At 41.6% G+C, this 13,528-nt stretch overlaps 1 protein-coding gene across 4 annotated transcripts in view; it reads left to right on the top strand.

Moving 5' to 3' along the window:
- The window catches only part of plxna1b (plexin A1b), a 181,207-nt gene that overhangs the window by 162,195 nt on the left and 5,484 nt on the right, over positions 1-13,528 (top strand). Inside the window, exons 21-28 of one of the 4 annotated variants that reach the window (XM_006784514.3) lie at positions 1,790-1,932; positions 3,250-3,506; positions 6,068-6,134; positions 8,952-9,098; positions 9,486-9,645; positions 10,056-10,159; positions 10,359-10,455; positions 12,000-12,190. In XM_006784514.3, coding sequence (XP_006784577.1) covers positions 1,790-1,932; positions 3,250-3,506; positions 6,068-6,134; positions 8,952-9,098; positions 9,486-9,645; positions 10,056-10,159; positions 10,359-10,455; positions 12,000-12,190 — 1,166 coding nt within the window. Of the gene's footprint in view, positions 1-1,789; positions 1,939-3,249; positions 3,507-6,067; positions 6,135-8,951; positions 9,099-9,485; positions 9,646-10,055; positions 10,160-10,358; positions 10,468-11,999; positions 12,191-13,528 lie in introns of all 4 variants that reach the window. The other 3 variants (XM_006784512.3, XM_006784513.3, XM_006784511.3) reach the window with 3 other exon arrangements.

Raw genomic sequence — 13,528 nt, 5'->3', positions numbered from 1 at the left:
TCCCTCTCTGTCAGTACTGTCTGGAAGACAAGAGGGTAGATTTGGAGTGGGAGGAGAATGAGGGAGATAAATATGGCAAATAAGTCATGGGAGTAGATGGGAGGCAGAAGAAGAAGAAATGGACAGGAAGATTATGCAAGGGGTGGGAAAATGAAGAGAAAAGAAATATCGGAGAACAAATTTCAAAATGGAGAGAGTGTGTGCTTGGATGGGAAGATGGAGGATGCTAGATAAATATGTAGTGGCAGACGGAGCTGGGTGGACAAATAAGAGGATAACATGGAAAGAAGGGACTATTTGAGATGAATAAGGAATGATGGAAATAAAGTCCTTCTATCAAGAAAGGCTTAGCCAGGAGACCAACTAAAACATTATAGGCTTGCAAAGAGAGTTGTGTAGAATAATGCTGAGAGGTGGAGAAGGAAACTAAAAGGATAAATGAGAGAAAGATGGAAGGATGTAGTTAAGAGGAGGTAACCATAAGGGGGAGAAAGGTGACCTCTAAGATGTCACTTTGAAAGGAGGAAGGGAGGGAGAAAAGAGATTAGAAGAGAGGGACACGGTGACACAAGCCATCTGTTAGTCTGGGCTTTGCTTCGTTATTTGTTTGAGTTGTGTTTCCATGTGTTAGTGTATTTTGGATGATGCTATATGGCGCGCGCACACACACAGAGCTGTGCTAATAGAACCATATAGCTGTATATTTTCTCCTCAAGGGAGTTTTATGTTTATAAAATAGATTTGGGGCAGTCCACCAAAACCATTAGCTGTATACACTATTGTATGTGATGTGTGAGAGAATGGATTTGATCCCATATTTTCCCTCTAGATGTGGCTCGTGAAGCCAGTGGAGTATACAGAATGGGGTCAGAACACACACTTTGTGGGAATGGAAAAAGTGTGAAAACATTGACATGTGCGTTCACATAAATCATCTGGGCACAAGGTTATGTGTTCAGCTGTGGGGTACAACAGAAAAACTGTGTGTGTGTGTGTGGGTGTGTGCGGGAATACAAGAGGTGGTGGTGTGTAATGTGTGTGTACTCACAGGCTTGCCATGTGTGCAACTGCATCCTGAACTCCCCTCCAGCCACTGAGCAGCTCCAGAATACTTTCTCTATCAGCCATCTCTCCCTCTCTCGTTCTTTGCACTCTTAGCACAGAGTGATCCCATAAGGCTGCTTTTCACTGCTGCTCTTTGAGACACCTCCACCTTCTCTTCATATCATCCATGTTCCTTTTTTCTGTTCCTCCTCAGGAATGTTTCCAAACATCAGATTGATGGCATGACAAGCCAAGATCTTAAGTGTGATTATTTTGAAAACTATGATTCTCTTTTCTGCATGTTTTTTCCCCAATTTCTGACTATTTAAAAATACAAATTGAAAGTATTTAACATAGTAATAAACACCTTTAAATCTCATTCGACTCCATTCAGTACTTATAAATACCAATCAGAAGGTCTCAGTTTTCCAGGAAAATGCTTCTGCAATATTTTTGCAGATGAACAGATGTATTTTACATCTATTAAGCAGTGGTTGTTTTGGGGTATATAAGAAAGAAGTGTGACAAGTCATAGTCATTAAGTGTGTTTAAATGAGCCCTTTGTGTTGTGCTAGTGCTGACAATGCTAAACACTGCACAGAGCACCACTTCCAACCAAATGTGTCATCAAAATCAACTAAACAGTCTTGTATATTGCAGTCTGCTCTTTATTTCATCTTGAGAAATGTGTCTCTCTTTTGGAACTTAAAATACATTTGTAAGCATTTCCCATTTCTTTTCTCAGCCTTTGCAGAATTGCAGACGGACATCCATGAGCTCACTCAGGAGCTGGATGGAGCAGGAATCCCTTTCCTGGACTACCGCACCTATGCCATGAGGGTCCTCTTTCCTGGGATTGAGGACCACCCTGTTCTCAAGGAGATGGAGGTACGGGTCAGTAGAGAGCACCCTGCACACATGCGCACACACAAACACAGGATGAGGAAACGTTTCATAGGTTTCATGTAGGTGAGATTTGAAAATCATGTTAGAGGTAGGCAATCTGAATCCAAACCTTCTAAAACTGCATCTTAGTCCAAGATATCAGACAGAAGGGTTCAAGTCCAAATGAAAATAAAATGTGTGTATAAGTAATGCTCAGGACAAACTCTAGTTTTGTGTAATACAGTCGAGTTGTGGCTGTTTTGAGGGGCAATGTCTGAGCTCCACTAAGACTCCGCACAAGTGATAGATTGCCTCTACAGTACTGAGCCTGTTTGAGGCTCCTGAAAAAGCAGTGTTCACATGTTCAATAAAACACACTCCGCTCTACTATTGTTCGTTTCTCAAGAGGGAACACTCTATTACTTACATGAACTCAAGCGCTGTGGACACTGTAATGCAAGATGCCCCTGTACCACTGTCATTTCTCTGTACATTACAGTATCACGCACGCATTTACCTGGAAAATGCATGCATGGTGCACTGACATGCACATAAGGTTATGACTACAGAGACGAGCTTTAGAGGAATTCACTATCTGCTTGTGCTATCAACTGTATTCCAAAGGGATAGTGTAGCGCAACATTGGATTTTCATTTGGATGGCCCAGGCAATCACAAGCCACAATAGTGTGCTAGCAGGCAGATCAATTTCTTATTACTGCCTAAAGCTCACATTCTCACTTCAAGCCTCACTTTCTTTACCTGAGAAGGGGAGGCCTGCCAGTTACGTTGAGAGGAGAAGAGGGAAAAGGGATGAGAGTGAGGGTTGTAGGATAGAGAGAACTGGTTCAACAGTAGGCAGGTTTTCAAAGCTGCAATGTGCCGTTTCCTACATGCACGTGGAAAATATAAGAGTATTGACATGATTATGCATGGAGAGAAAATAGAGCACATGTGGCTCTTTATTCCTGTCATTTGATAAATCCTGTTTTAAAACATACTCATAAATCCATTGCACAGCTATAACTCAACCAATTCATCATATTTCAATTTTTTCATGTCCCTTTATCTAATTTTTCCCTATATCGCTATCTTTGATCTTTCTTTACTCTCTTTTCTACCAACCTTCTACCTTCCCTTTCCTTCTTCGTTGTCTTCTTCTCCTCTGTGAATTGTATGCTTCCTTAAAACTACCATGATTACCTCCATTCACTTTATCTTCTCCTTGTCCAACAATTGACTGCCTCTTTTTTCTTTATTCAACACTCCTTCTTCTCCCAATTCTATTCCCCTTCATCACCTCCGCCCCCTTCTCCTTCAGGTACCCGCCAATGTGGAGAAGGCCCTGACGTTGTTTGGCCAGCTACTCACCAAAAAGCACTTTCTGTTGACCTTCATTCGCACATTGGAAGCACAGAGGTCCTTCTCTATGCGAGACAGGGGCAACGTGGCCTCCCTCATCATGACAGCACTGCAAGGAGAGATGGAGTATGCCACCGGTGTCCTCAAACAGCTCCTGTCTGACCTCATTGACAAAAACCTGGAAAGCAAGAACCACCCAAAGCTCTTACTCAGGAGGTACAAAAAGCAGGAAATAAGAAGGGGAGGGAAAGGGCTAAAAGCTGGCTTTGGGGAAAAAACATGCCACATATGCACCAGTTGTTTGCAGGTTCGGGTTTAAGGAAATGCATTTTTGTGTGTGTGTTTTCAGGTATTTTTCCTTTTTATTATATTTGCTGTGTTGGGACGTTCTTGACAGGAAGCACCCTAACAAAAAAAACCCTAACTAATTATATTAAATTCAACAAAAAATAAGGGAAAAAAGTGGTGTTAATTTTTCATTTCATCATGTCAGTGCTGCTGCACATTCAAATAATCCACGTAATTAGACCCATTATAGCACTAAAAAGGGAAGAGGAGAACAGGAACATATATTCTTTGTCAGGGTATCGAGTGATGTATTTTTTCAGTTTGTGGCTGAAGTTATGGGGGAGGAAGGCAGGGGACAGTGACTGCAGCTTTTAGAGGCCTGTGTGACGTTACCTCCTCTCTATTTCTCAACCCTGTCCCTGTCAGAGAGGATTACACCCCTGAGCACACATACAGTCCCACTGGAGCCACAGTCAGACATACTGCTCTCTCGTTTCTCACAAACGCACAGAGAAAGATGAAGAGGGGGAAAAGTACAAGAGATGCAGGGGATGCAAAGAGGAAGAGGAGGATTTACAAGAGTTGGTGTGAAGAGTAAAGAGAGAAGGATTTGGTAGGGAAAGGGGAAAGTAAGAAACGGGGGAAGGCAAAAATGAGATGGGAAAAGGTAGCGAGATAAAAGTGGCTGAAGTAAAAGAAGGTAGTGAAATAGTGATTGACAGAAAAAGAGGGCAAGTGGCTGGAGGGAGACTTGAGCTACAAGGAAATTGATGAAGGGTGAAACATATAGAGGAGAGATGGTAAAGAGGGAGAAAGAACAGGGCAGGGTAGTACAGAGCTGATAGGCAGAGGGAGAAAAGAGAAGGAAAATGAGCTACTGCTGACAGCCGAGCAGAAAAGGATACACATATTTAAGGAAAGACACAATTAGAGAAATGGCCTGTCTCCAAATAAATTGGAATTAGACATTAAATGATAAAAAAAAGTTACATTTTTTTTCTTCTCCTACTCCTCGGAGAGATATTTAATTAAAAATCTAATCAAATAAATGACTCTCAGCCAGCGTGCCTGTGTGAAGTCTTTTCCAATCCCCTCTTGGGGCGTATGGTCACAACACGCTGTCCCTGTTAACTACACTTGCCTCAGGAGTCTGTGTTAATAAGCTCTGCAATTGTTGCACATGGTTCACCCTGTTTAGGTCTTTTTAGTCAATAGATAGATGTAAAAGTCCTCTCCCATGGGGATCTCCACCTCCTTTGATAAAATTATACTTTTGCATTGGGTGCAGTTGTTTTGTATACTGTGCGTTGAGATTCATTGTCTGTGTGCAGCTGGCAAAAACACAAATGCATCATCGCTTATTCCCGTACGACGTGTTCAAAAATGATGTTCAGGGGCATAGATTAGAAGTTACCAGTGGACGTCACGTGCTCAGAAACAGGGTTTGTCCCGGTTTATTCACTCGTTATGTTTTCTGTACCTGCGTTCTCCGCTGCCTCATCATTCATTCTCTATTTTGCTGACAGCCATGAAAAAGAAAAAATGCTCTGCATCCATTCAATAAATCCAACAGTCAAACAGGAAGGTTTGAGGAAGCGTAGGAGTACTTGTCTCATTTGTGCTACAGGCCTTTATTGGTTTTTACTACTACATTGGCCTAGTTTCCAGAGTTTCCTCTTTTTCTGTCTTACTGTTTATTGGATATGAAAAATTTTCAGCATAATGTAGCTGTCTTCACATTTCACCCATGGCGCCGTCCTAATGACCGAACGACTAATATTTGCGATAAGTATTGGAACATGGCCCAGTTAGATAACCTAGTAACACAGGTGTACCCCACGTCTATCTAAGAGAAAACAAGTGTTTCTAATGTGAAAAGCATGAAAGTGTGGCGGTAACACAGAGAAAGATTTTTTTTATTTTATTTGCCCTCCTGTTTCCACCCACATACCTAGAGTGCTGGTGTCCCTCTCAGGTATTTAACAAATTAGACACAATAAGTCATTTAATTGCTCGGTTTTCAATTCATACACTTGTTGCTCACGTGTTTGCTTGACACATGCACGTGCAGAGGTTCCCCTCATTACATGGCAGGGTTGTGATTAACGAGAGAAGTTAGCGAGTCATACTAATTGCTGTATTTTTAATGAAGATTAGTGGGTTTGCCTAGAGGTAGTGTGAAGAGGGGATGGAGCAATGTAAGAAACTGAAGGATTTGCTTTCTTACATTATCTTTTTCTTTGGTTGTCTGAAGATTAACTGCATGAAGACTGATAATGTCATGTAGTGTCTTTGACATGCAAGCGTGTTTCAAATGTTTGTTTTTTTGACCATAGATTATAACCAGGCAGTCCAAGGTGCCAAAACCTCCTCATACAGAGACTTTACGCTCCACTTGTGGCACATACTACTTTGTCTTTTATTTCCAGTTCACCCTCACCCATTACCCTCTCCTTTCTCTCTCCCATTTTCTTTCATCGGTCTCCCAGGACGGAGTCTGTTGCTGAGAAGATGCTCACCAACTGGTTCACCTTCCTGCTTTACAAGTTCCTCAAGGTAAAACTGTCCCAGAGGCACACACACAGATACACACAATTTCAGAAGCAATAGCATCACCACTGGTGTTTGAGAATTGAAAAATGTCTCGCTAACAAGCGCACACATTCACAGCTGCAGCATTAGATAAGGCAGAGGCAGCAGGGTTCCTATTCCTTACCTCTGCCTTTCATGTGGTAAATTCTTCTTTCTACCAGTTGAGGGATCTGCAGAGTCTGAAGCACTGTTCAGACACAGCTGGCCATGTTGGTTTGATCACCGTAGACTGTCGCACTAACCTGTCCTTTCTTTGTCCCAAGCTTGATTCTTTTAGAGCCAGGAAAGTGTCTGTGCGTGTATGCATGGCTGTGTGTCTGGATGGCTCTTCAGACTGTTGGGGCTTATCAAAACAGGAAGCCACACATCTTACACAATTGCATTCTCTTATTTCTCTTCTGTCTGTCTTTTTGAAATCCTCTCTCTGATTTCATATCACAAGGACTCACTATAGCTTAAAATGTGATAAATTCTTGCTTCCACACACACATTCTCAGCTTTCAAACATTGCTGCAGCTAATCAGTTAGCAGCGGGGCCATAAACCCCCGCCAGGGCAGGCATTCTGGTGGACAAGAAACCAGCCAAGCCCTCAGGGATCCCAGTTAGCATCTGTGTATGCGAGTGTGTCCGTTCTGGTTGTGCACGCATGTGTGTCTTGGCTCCAAATTAGAGACTGGACGGCGAGAGTGTGGTTCAGTAAAAGGGGAGTGGGTTATCAGAAAAGCTGTTAGGGATTTTTTCAGCAGCTGTGTTTATGAACTTTAGTGGAGATGAAAATAACAGAGAAACAATTTTTAAAAAAAGCAAAAACACGGAAGATTGTAGAAAGAAAATGGTTAAAAAGAGGGTAGAGGTGTTTTTGGAGGGTTTAAATGGCATGTAGGGAAATATGGGTGGGGGGGAAGAGTACTGAAGTATAGAGTTTCTGTAGCTAGCAGCAAGATTAAGCCTCGCTTTCATCCAACCTTTGCAGTTCAATGCCTTTCTTTCTCCTATGTTTTCGGGAGTAACATGAAAGAAAGGCCTGGAACAATTTCAGAGTTCAGCCAGGTGTAAATAGAGATGGGTAAAGGTCAAGTACCTGTTCAAAGAGATGGAGCTTTAACCTACCAAACGAACAAGAGATAGGAAAACAAATCCTTTTATCCATTACCCTATTCTAAGCATTCACTTGTCCTCTGTTGCACCAGCTTGTGTGGGATCACATGGTCACTTTATTCGGCTTTAGAGAGAATTTTAGACGGATTATAAAATGTGATTGCTTTAGATTAATTCAATGAACAAATGGCATATATTATAATTAATTTAACAGGACACTGAAGTCAAAAACACTGTAGCGCAGCAAAATGTCTGCATGACACAATGCTTTTAGAAACGTATAGCATCAGTGCTGCTTTTCCTCACTGGCACCATTTGAAGGAGACAGAAGGACTGAGACGCAGCGCAGAGCTGGTTTGTATGCTGCTAGACAGAGAGGACGTCTGCCAGTGTGCTGTGTTTTCACCATAGGAGGCAGGCAGTGCTAGATTATCCCACAGAGTTCATCTGACAGCTCACCAAGATGACTGACTGGCGTTGATGCATGAACATGTCCAATGAAGCTCGGAGGGCAGCACTTGCAATATTCGGCTTTGCCTCAAGGCACAAAGCTGCAGACAGAAAATGTGAATCACTGGTTAAAAAGCACTAATGTGAACATTATCACACCATGAACGCTTTTAAATACACACACACACACACACACACACACACACACACACACACACACACACACACACACACATATATCCTCATTTCACATTTACATCATCAGTTTTGTCTGCAGCGATAAACATGTACTCGACAAATTGCTTGCTGAGATCAGAGATTTGCACAGCATTGCAACACTAAGTTATTCTAAACAAGCAATGATTAAGATAGATTATCTAAACCAGTAATTCTGAGTCTTTCTGACCTCTGAGCTGCAAGTAATTAAATCATAATTTAATGCTTTTTCATCAGCGCACCTAATTTGAAGGTCATAAAATATAAATATATCCCAATTAGTTAAAATCAACACTGTGCAGTGTTAAAATATTAACAAGAAGTCAGGAAAGACGGCACATGACACCTGTAAGGAGAAAATACAAAGCCATACAAACAGGCAGTGCTTAGTTTGCAGGCCTGCTGAACAAGTGAATGGCAAAGAGGGGAAACAGAAGCGAAGTGTGAAGAAAAGAGAGACAGGGAACCCAACATCCCAGTGCTTGTTGCCCATTTGACACGTCTCACACACCAAAGTGCTTCTCCCAGCGTTTTTCACCCCTCAGTCGTTAACCTTCTATTAACTTCTCCATCAATTGCCACTCACTCACACTCACACTTTCTATAATTTCTCTCCTCCTTGCTCACTCACTTGCTCACACACACAAATAGAGGCTGTTTTTTCTTCCTGAGGAAGAGACACAGGGGAGAGGCTGGAGGTTGTGTCAGGGGAGGAAAAAAGGGTTTTTGTGTTGTTCTGTTTTTAGCGTGCTGTTAGCCAACACAAGCCGTGGCCTTGTCCTTTACTGCTTTGCCTGTGGTTGTCTTAAAGAAGATTAGAAATATAATTGAAGAGTTGCTCTGAAAAGCTATGCACTTTTTGCTGCTGTGTTTTTGCTTGGAAAGTTCTTGAACAGTTCAATGTTCAGTTTTCACTTTGTATTTCTCTCCTTTTCTTCATATAACCTTTTGTCACTTTTCCTTGATACCTGTCTCTTCCTACTTCGTAATACAACTGCGTGTCTCACTTTTTGAAGGAATGTGCCGGGGAACCTCTCTTCATGCTGTACTGTGCCATGAAGCAGCAAATGGAAAAGGGGCCAATAGATGCAATCACAGGAGAAGCCCGCTACTCTTTGAGCGAGGATAAACTCATCAGACAGCAAATTGACTACAAGACTTTGGTCAGTACTCAAAAACATACTTTCTGGACACAGACGCATTTGTTTCTGAACAAGGTTGTAAAGCAGATGGATGCTTACAACTAAAACAGCGCAATGATGCAGAGCTGATATTTGTCCAGTAATTTTGGAAAATCTTCTTTTATTAAAACAGGATCCAACCTGCTAAATCATTATTATGCCTGTATCGATAGGAATAAATAGCTAGCTGTGCACCCCTCCTGCTCTTTAACACTGATTCTGAGGTGCCATATGAAGTGTTTCTTTGCAGGTCAAACACAACCACAAGGTCATGCTCTAACACATCAATAGTTATTACTTCCAGTCTGTGCTGACCCTCTGGTCTAAATGTAACCTGTGCTCTTTCCCTTCCACCCTTTCCATTTGTAGACGCTGCACTGTGTGAACCCGGAGAATGAAAATGCTCCAGAGGTGACAGTGAAGAGCCTGAACTGTGACACAGTGACACAGGTGAAGGAAAAGCTGCTGGATGCTGTGTACAAAGGGACGCCTTATTCCCAGAGACCGAAGGCCTCAGATATGGACCTTGGTAAGGCGCTGGAAAAATGAACAACATACAAATATCAAATCACACGGAGAGTCATAACACACAGCTGCACTGCTATGGGAGATAAAGAGGGGATTGCTTCAAAAGCTCTCTGACACAGAAGGGAGGCACTTCTGATAGGAGTGGGAATTCTGATCCTAAAAAAACATCTAGTAATGTGTTTAAAAGTCCCTAAAACTGCACTACACTCACTCTGAATTTGATCTAATTACAGCAGATTAAGTCGTAGAAACCTGATTTGCTGTTTGGAAGTTTACGTTTATGATGAGAATTGATTGGTGTGCCTAAAGGGGGCACTGACTCTGTCTATGCTATGTCTGTCTTGAAAGATTCTTATTCCCTTTCTATTAAACATTACAACCTTACTTAGCACTCCTGTGTGTGTCTGACAGAATGGCGGCAGGGCAGGATGGCTCGTATCATCCTTCAGGATGAAGATGTCACCACTAAGATTGACAATGACTGGAAGAGACTCAACACCCTAGCTCACTACCAGGTAACCAGCTTCTTAATACAGCACAGAATCCCTTGAAGCTATGCTGGAGAAAAAACTCTTTGCTTCTTATTGATGGCATATTTATGGAGTCTTAGGTTACTTATTAAAATGAAAAATCCAGAAATAAAATCCATGTGAGCACTGTGAAAGTTTCTTTGGCTGGACAATAATCTTGCTGCTGGTTGAATGTCTGCTTCAGGTGACAGATGGCTCAGTGATTGCCCTGGTACCCAAACAGAACTCGGCCTACAACATCTCCAACTCCTCCACATTCACCAAATCCCTCAGCAGATACGGTACGAAAGAAGGTGTGTGTGTATTGTATGTGTGGAATTATAAAAATTCTGAGTTATTAATTTTATTTATTTATTTATTTGCAAAAATTGGGATGTTGTTCATAGAAAGAACCTTTAAAAACGTCATTCAGAACCTTTCACATGTTAATTTGGCATCTGTCTCATCTACATTAGCAAATTAGCTCAGTGCTTTTCACACCTGTTTACATGACCTGGGACTTGGTTCAAACTGTTCCACAAATACTGGTTTCAATTTACATACTTTGGCCCCTGGAAGCCATTAAATATGATACTGCTAATCAAGTATTTGTGCCCTTATCAGTAATATAGTAAATTTCTCCGCACAGTGTTTTAAGTGAGTTCCAAACCTTTGAAAGAGTTTTGTGTCCGTTCTCCTCCTCTCTGCTGTAGAGGAGTGGATAGTAGTTTTATTATTACTCACTTACTCCAGTTCTGTCCACTGATGTTCTTCATATCTTATGTGATAAATTATTACAGGTGTAATATTAGTTCACATGAAAGTCTAACAGACATAAAAATTATGTCCTTCATTCAGCCTAAAGAGGAAAAAGTGCTGCCTCTGAGCATGACCACATCATGACTGTGTCAAACCTCAGCTCAGGAGTACTTTTATGTCACAGACAGCTACATGAAGCTGCCCTTGTATACATGATTGTGCAGAAGACTGTTGAATGATCCCTTAACCTCAAACATCTGTTCAAACAAATGCTTGGCCTTCTTGGGGGCAAACATGGAAAACAACAGCATAGCTAAACACAGTATAGAAGTGGGGCACTGAAGTTGTTGCAAAGGAATCAGAAATCTTGAAAGTTTCTTACACGTGTGAAATCAAAGAGTCACATGGAGAACAGCATATTTTAGATACATTTTTAAGCTAACAAAATGTCAGAGCTGTCAAAATGCCATATTTGTAATAACAGGTTTAATGTTGTGAAGTAGATCTCAGTTCCTCATGACGTTTTTCCCCCGTTCCCCCCCTCTCTTCTACCTCTATAACTGTACAGAGTAACTCTACTCCAGAGCCCTGCCACTGTGGCATACACATAATACTCACTAACACCCCCATCATATTTGCTCGGAGCTTACCTGGTTCACATTCTGTCCTGACAATTTCAAACCCCTCAGTCCTTTGCTGCTTTGTCACGCAGCTGACAAGCATTCAAAGTGGAAGCGTAATACTCTGTGTCACAGATATGACATCAATGTCCGACAAAAGGAGAGAGGGGGCAGGTGAGAGAGTGACAGACAAATTTATTTTGCAGTGAAAGAGTGACATGTAAGTAGAAAAAGCTGTCACATTTCAATAGTGCTTTTAACTTCACAGTCAGATTTTGCCGTCTTCAGCTATGCCAGATATTTCATTTGTGTCTCATTGTTTTTTCTTCTTATATAAATGTTTCTCCTTGAAATGGTGATTAAGACAGCATGAGTCATAATTTATAGCATTTAACGCACAGAGCAGCATGAAGGTTTTTGGTTCTTTGACTTATTTCTCCAACACGTCCTCCTTTATCTCTGTGCAGAGAGCATGCTCAGGACAGCCAGTAGTCCAGACAGCTTGCGCTCCCGAACACCCATGATCACCCCTGACCTCGAGAGCGGAACCAAGCTATGGCATCTGGTGAAGAACCACGACCACTCAGACCAGAGGGAGGGAGACAGAGGGAGCAAGATGGTGTCTGAGATCTACCTGACCAGACTGTTGGCCACAAAGGTAAAAAGAGGCTGCGTATTCTCTCACACGCACACACACAGCCTCAGCCAGAAGCCCAACTCCACCACATCCCTGTCATGTAGCCCATTTCCACCAGCAGCCCCTGTTGACCTTTGTTTGGTGGTGGGCTCTAAGCTCATTAACATTTTTCGTAACCTTTTCCACAAAGACACACATATGCAGAGTCTTAATTAGGAGGTTGACCTTTGACTATTGAGTTGTTTGGTTGGTGTTACTGGGCCCTCTGTTGGTGGCCTCGGGGCTTTTAGGCCCAGGCCAGTACCCCACGATCATTATTCACCTAATTCCTCCATGTCCTCCAGACCACCCTGTGGAAACTGCTTAGGTTTTTATGCAGCTTGTGTCCTCAGATGATGATCAGAGAGGTTGGTTTAAAGGCTGGAGTTAGGTCAAGTGTTTGTGTTGATACTGTGCAAAAACAAACTGCAGTCGATTTGTATTTCTTCCCCGAGTTAGTTGTTAACCACTACGGAGCAGTGTGTGACTGAGCCTCCATGTCTGTTAGATTAGGTTGTGAAACAAACTATTTTATTTTCTTTAACTGCTGAAGCTGCTAAAGCAACAACAGCTTTTCAGAGCTATAAAAGAACAGCTAAGAAATAGCTGTGAAGGCCTTGTAGCCATATATATTTATGTACAGTCTAATGCACACGTTTCCTATAAAGTAAAAGCTTTTGCTCAAATTCATACTTCCACTAAAATAAGTGATGATAAAATAAAAAATTACCTTCAAGAAACACCTTTGTTTTATTTTTGCATTAATTGTTGCAAACTGCCCTTAAGCACAAGGGAAAAAAACTAAAGTCATTAAGAGAAAAGCTCTTATTCAAAATGCACCCATTTGGTTTCACATTTCCTCGAGAGTAAGAGTGGTTCTCTTCTCTGAATAATGGATTTCAATGATTAACTTGACGATATAATATGATAAAATGTTGCCTTCAACACAAATGTTTTAGTCTAGTTAAGTGTCAGCATTTGCTGTTCGGGCCAGAGAAACGAGGGGGTGGATAAAAAAGGGTTTTATTAGATGTATGAAAAGCCAAATTAGCATTTTTTTATTAAACTTGTTAAATGTGAGAAATGGACGATTTTAATGTGTGAATTCTGGCACATCTTAAACACACACATAAAAACACGTGGCCTTCTGTTGGTTTCTGCTCATATACCACTAAATATAAACATACCTCTTTGCGTTAATTATAAAATGTCATTTGTCCATACGCTAAAACCATGTCAGGTTCTTGCTCTCATTTGCAGAGCTCCCATGAGCTCCCAGCTATGAAACTGCAAGGCTAGCTGCATCAATGCTGCCTCAAC

This window comes from Neolamprologus brichardi, chromosome 5 (genome assembly GCF_056152115.1).
Source record: "Neolamprologus brichardi isolate AB-2024 chromosome 5, ASM5615211v1, whole genome shotgun sequence".
NCBI classification, from domain to species: Eukaryota; Metazoa; Chordata; class Actinopteri; order Cichliformes; family Cichlidae; genus Neolamprologus; species Neolamprologus brichardi.
The sequence above is the reverse complement of the archived record's forward strand: the minus strand, read 5'-3'. Positions and strand labels throughout refer to the sequence as shown.